This window comes from Lonchura striata, chromosome Z (genome assembly GCF_050655825.1).
Source record: "Lonchura striata isolate lonStrDom1 chromosome Z, ASM5065582v1, whole genome shotgun sequence".
Lineage (NCBI taxonomy): Eukaryota > Metazoa > Chordata > Aves > Passeriformes > Estrildidae > Lonchura > Lonchura striata.
In genome coordinates this window covers 24,227,379-24,232,736 of record NC_140740.1, presented here as the reverse complement: position 1 = coordinate 24,232,736, position 5,358 = coordinate 24,227,379, and the positions used below count along the sequence as shown (strand labels likewise).

At 59.4% G+C, this 5,358-nt stretch overlaps 1 protein-coding gene across 1 annotated transcript; it reads right to left on the bottom strand.

Annotated features, from left to right (window-relative positions):
• Positions 1 to 1,110: 1,110 nt before the first annotated feature.
• On the bottom strand, positions 1,111 to 3,775 carry LOC146763721 (uncharacterized). The gene is made up of 3 exons (XM_085567595.1): positions 2,806 to 3,775; positions 2,482 to 2,663; positions 1,111 to 2,334 (listed from the first exon to the last, which is right to left on the bottom strand). Exons 1-3 carry the CDS (start codon positions 3,773 to 3,775, stop codon positions 2,140 to 2,142), a joined length of 1,347 nt encoding a protein of 448 aa, XP_085423721.1. The 3' UTR covers positions 1,111 to 2,139.
• Between the last annotated feature and the right edge of the window lie 1,583 nt (positions 3,776 to 5,358).

Below are 5,358 nucleotides of genomic sequence, written 5' to 3'. Positions count from 1 at the left end.
TGTAAGGACATATAAAAATATTCCTATACAAATAGCAACCCATACATGTACATATTTAATAATAATTCCTGTCTATGTGCAAGTCTGTATAGCTCTAAACTGAACTCCCCAGCTGCCCCATCTCCAAAGCTTCTCCCTTGGTCTCTTCCTCCTGTGCAGAGCAGCTCTGCTGGACAGGGACAGCAGAAGGCACAGCTGGCAAGCAAAGAGAACACCGAGTCAGTACAGGGACCTTTCCCTCGGCAGCAGCTGCACTTCCATCGGGGAGGAGAAGATCTCAGAGCCTCCCCAGGAGGGCCAGAAGGAAAAAGCAGCCGAGCGGGCCAGGCCGTGGTGAGCGCAGCCGCGGCGGGCCTGTCCCGCAGCCCCGGCAGCCCGGCACAGCCGGCACAGCTCCCGGGCCCTGCCGGCACAGCTGCCTTGCCCCAGGACAGCCCCTGTGCCGGCCGGGGCAGCTGCGCTGAGCAGCCCCAGAGCGGGCAGGGCCCGCTCCTGCCCCGCCGGGCAGTGCCCGCGGCCTCAGCCCCGCCGCCCGCAGCCCCACCCTGCCTCCCCGGGCTGTGGCCTCACCCGGGCTCTCTCCAGGCTGGCAGCAGCAGCTCCCCGGTCCTGCTCCTGCTGCTGGCCGGCAGCTTCTCCCTGCTGGCTCCCGTCCGCCTCCGGCTGTCCTCGAGCTCTTCAGTGCGGCTGTGGCAAAAGCGGAGGCTCTGGAATTGCTTCCAAGGCCCGGCAGAGCTGCAGTCCCGGAGCCCTCTGTGCTCCCTGCCGGCCCCTCCATCCCCTCAGCCCCGCCATGCTCCGGGCAAAGCCCCAGCCCCCTTCAGTTTCTTCAGCCCTCACAGTCCTCTCGCCCCCTCAGGCCCTTCTGACCCTTCCCGTCCCCCTCGACCCGCCACGCCCTCGGCCTGTGCCACTTCCCTGTCCCCTCAGTGCCACCATGGCCCCCGGCTGCCCCACACCCTCAGCCCCAGCAGCACCTCAGGGTCACCGTCCCTTCAGCGCCACCGGCCCTCGGCCCCTCGCTCTCACCGTCCTTCAGCAGCTCCTCAGGGGACAGTGCCTGGGGCCAGCGGCAGCTCCCAGCGCTCCAGGGACACCCGGGCTGGAACTGCTGCTCCGCCCGGCCCGGCCCCAGCTCGGACCAGCACAGGGAGAGGGGACACGGGGGGCACAGGGGAAAAGCAAGAGGTTAGGGAGGAAGCAGAGCAGGGGAGGAAGTTACAAAGAGGCCTATACCTATACAGATACCAATCTATGTAACTAAACTCCCATATATCAAAATAAAGATGCCTTTCTATAAATGTAATTATATTGCATCTATAAATGCGACTATACACATGTATAAATGCAACTATGGACATCTATAACTATAACTGCACATCAAAAAATATAAATATATACACCTAAAATTAAAAATAAATTAACTATACAGACCTCTAACCATCTACCTGGATAAATATAACTATATAAACCTATACATACAACTACATAACTATACACATCTATTAATATTACGAGAGACAGAGGAATTCTACCTGCCCGATGGTCACAGGCTCTCCCTCTGTCTCTTCCAGCCACACAGGGCAAACCTCCTGGGGAAGTCAATCACACTGGATCTGGGAAGCAAAGGAAACACGGAGTCAATATTGGCCTTTGCCCAAGTATCCCCTGAGCACCAATTGTCCGTCCATGAGGGACTTTAAAAGATGGCCTGAAAGGCAGACTCTCACTTGGCAATTTGAAGCCTGCTCTTTAAAAAACAGGGATCCTTCCAAGTGTTCAAAACTGCACAGCATAAAGTATTTAAGTATCCTGATGAAGTTTCAGCACTCACAGTGCAAATGGCACCCACGAGAGCTTGAAACAGAGACAGTGCCAGTGACAGAGACACCACAGCCCTCACTGAAATGGCTGAAGGCTGCTGGGGGCTGAGTTATGAACCAAACTGGGACACCCAGCTTGGTGACACAACTCCCACAAGGTCAGGTTTATTCCCTGCTCCCCTGCCACAGCAGAGGACTCTGTCAGAGCCTCTGCAGAAGTGTGGAGGGCAGGGCTCAGGCACGTGCCTGTACAGGATTTGAACTAAAGGCACTGGGAAGCACCAACCCTGCAGACAAGAACTCAACTTTTCTCATCTCACCTTCCTGCCAGAGGCAGGCTCAGAGCAGCCGTCTCACACCTCTCTAAACCAATGGGGGCTCTGTCCTTACCAGGCTCCTCGGGCTCTGGAGAACTGTTCCCGCAGCTCTCGGTGCCAGATGGAGTTTCTTCTGCTGCAGCTCTCTGCACAGGCTCCCCTCCTGAAGACTCAGGAGCAACATTAATACTCGCCTTGAAAGAACAGTAGAAAAAAAGAAAATTAGAGATCATTCAGTATTTTGTTGGAATCACATCAAGGTACAATTACTCCACTTCTCCATGTAACAATGTTCAAAATCTCTCAGCCCAGCGTCTTCCATTCCTCTCCAATGGGATTACCTGAGAAGAGGGAGGCCTTTCAGACACGGACCTCCTGATCTCCCGAATCATTTGCTCTATGGCAAAGCCCAGATCCACTGGTGGCAATTGTTCTTCCCCAGGTGCCTTCTGTGCTGAGCTGGAGGCTGTTGATGCTGCAGCACTGCCAGGTGGAGCACTGGGGGCTGAAGTGCCCGAGGCAGCTGCAAGAATCCAAACACATTGGTCAGGCTTCTCGATAGGCTTGACGATTTTGGGGCAAGAATGACAGAGCCTTGTGGAAAAATAGTTCAGTCACTTTTCATGACCTTTTGGGAAAGCAAAGAGCTACAGCTCTTTTCCTACCTCGTGGGACGGAGGCTGGGGGCTGTTGCTCCCTGTGGAGAGGCTGGAAGCTGCCCGGCTGCATCCTGAGCAGCTCCCGGTCGACCGGAGGCAGCTGCTCTCCGTACAGGTCCTGGAAGCGGCTGCGGGGCCGCGCCTCCCCGAGCGGCAGCAGCGGCTCCCCGCAGAAACCGAGCAAGTCGCAGGGCGCGATCCGGAGCACCTCCTGCTCGGCGGGCGGCGGCCGCTGCCCATAGAGCTCCTGGAAGCGGCTCGGCCCCTCCCGCCGGGCCGGCACCGGCCGGTCCCGGTGCAGCAGGTGGAAGCCGCAGGGCGGGCGCCGGGCGAGCAGCGGCCGCTCCCCGGGCGGCTGCTGGAAGCGGCCGGGCCGGGGGCTGCGCAGCTCCCGCCCGTCCGGCAGCGTCCGCTCCCGGTGCAGCAGGAGGAAGCCGCTGGGCGGGCGCCCGGGCGGCAGCGGCGGCCGCTCCGTGGGCAGCGGCTGGAAGCGAGCGCGCCCGCCCCGCCCGTCCGGCAGCGGCCGCGCCCCGGGGAGCTGCTGGGAGCCGCAGGGCGGGCGCCGGCGGCCCTCCCGCCCCGCCGCCGGCCGCTGCCTGGTGGCCGCGCTCCGGCGCCGGATGCGGAGCAGGAGGTCGGGGCGGTCGCGGCGGAAGCAGGGGTTGCTGTAGTGGAGCCAGGCGCCGGCATCGCCCGGCGCGGCTGAGCCAGCCCGGCCCGGCACGCTGCGGAAGCCGTAGCGGTGGAGCTGGCGCACGAATCTGCGGAACCGCGTGGCTCTGAAGGTGCCCGGGGCCGGCCCCTGGGCGTCGCCCGGGCTGAGCAGCTCCCGCTCGAAGAGGGAGCGGTCGATGAGCAGCCCCTGGGCCCGGCTGTCCCAGCGCACGGAGCGGACGCGGGGGCTGTTCGCCAGGCGCCACAGCTTGGCGGGGAAGGTGCTGGCGCAGAGCCCGGCGGGCAGCGGCAGCTCCGCCATGGCACCGATCGCCGAGTGCCGCCGCAACGGCCGCAGCGCAACGGCCGCGGCTGCGCCGGCGGCGCGCGGCCTGAGGGGGGCGCTGCGCTCGGGCCCCCGGCGCGGGCCGGGCTCGGCGGGGACGAGCGCGGCAGAGCCGGGGCCGCGGGCACAGCGCGGGCGGGGCGGCTCCGGGGCTGGCCGGGCTCGGCTGGGCACGGCACGGCACGGCTGGGCAGGGCAGGGGAAGCCCCTGGCGAGGGCGCTGGGAGCGGCGGCGGGCTCTGTCCCCACGCTGCATCCCGCGCCTGGGTCACCATCGGCTACAAAGAGAGAGGACATTGCTCTGTCTTGGCTGGGGAAAGGATGAAAAGGGGGGATTGGAAAACATTCCTTTGGCGTCCTTTTCAGCAGACTAGCTGGTTTTGTCTCACCGTGTCTGCCTGTCTTTGGCAGAATTGGCATATCACTGGTGGAGTCAGCAACAGCAGCAAGAAGGGCCAGGAATTTTGTCTGCATTGTCTTCAAAGCTGTAGTGCTGCCCCATGGATGGATGTTGCTTTATGCAAGGGATTTTTGGCCTAGAGTTGTAGCAAACTCGTGCTTGTGTCTTCCCAAACCACATTGCAGTTTTCTTTCCTCAGGAATCACCTCTTCTTTTTCTTCCCCCCATCGGGGGAGAGTTCCAATGCAAATGCCTCCTGCAGCCAACTCTTGTCGCTGTAGACTGACAAAGGAGGTCTTGCAATGGAGAGAGACTCCCTAGAGCTGCTTGTGGAGAGCTGGAGGGGGAAGCTTTGTCCTTTAGTCAAGTCTTATTGGGGAGCTGCTTGTGCTCTGGGGGACGCACACCAACGATGCCTATCCAAGCCTTGCAGGTTCATTCCCGAACTTCCTGACACACCACAGAGACTTTGTGGTTGTCGTGTTGGGGCACAAATTTTAGTCTGTGTACTTTTTGAAATGCTTAATTTTAGTTTTTTTTTTAATTTTCTGCAGAAATGTTGTCATAATTTGTTGCTTCCAGAGAATCTTTTCCTACTTTTTGGGGAACTTCCCTTTGCTGTCGTCCCAGATCAGGCCAATTCCTAGGGTTCCTTCCCAAACTGAGGAACAGCCCATGGCCTCCACTCTCCAGCTGGAACAGAAGGAAGCACAGAGAGTTTGCTGTTGTGGGAGAGGAGCTTCTCCTTCCTGCCTGCTTTCCCTTTGGGACAGTTTGGTGTGTGTTCATTTGATAAAGGGGGGTTTAAACTCTGAAGGAGTTGTGTTTCAAACTGCTCCATCCTCAAGCACTTCTGTGGCTATCCTTGGACAAAGACCTCTTGGTGGGAGCTCCCAGTGGCAGGTTAAAGAAGGAGGTTGACGTTTCAGGGTTGTGACTGCTGAAAGTAGTTGGTTTCTGGAGGTGTCCAGAGCTGGGAGTGGCTCCTTTTCTCACCTGCCTGCAGAAAAGAAAGTTGCACAGTGGGAATTTCATTTGTTGAGGTGGCCATCAGGGGCCATCCAGGTATTTTCCAAGAGATAGGCTGGCAGGGAGGCCAGTCTTGTGCTAAACTGACTGTGTGTTTGTTTTGATGGTGGGGAGGATCAGAGATGCAGAC

Excerpts from the sequence above, each read along its gene's own strand:
- LOC146763721 (XM_085567595.1), bottom strand. The coding sequence starts at position 3,775 with ATGGCGGAGCTGCCGCTGCCCGCCGGGCTCTGCGCCAGCACCTTCCCC. Across the intron at positions 2,664-2,805 it reads CCCAGCCTCCGTCCCACGAG|CTGCCTCGGGCACTTCAGCC; the intron begins GTAGGAAAAGAG and ends GGATTCTTGCAG. Across the intron at positions 2,335-2,481 it reads AAAGGCCTCCCTCTTCTCAG|GCGAGTATTAATGTTGCTCC; the intron begins GTAATCCCATTG and ends TGTTCTTTCAAG.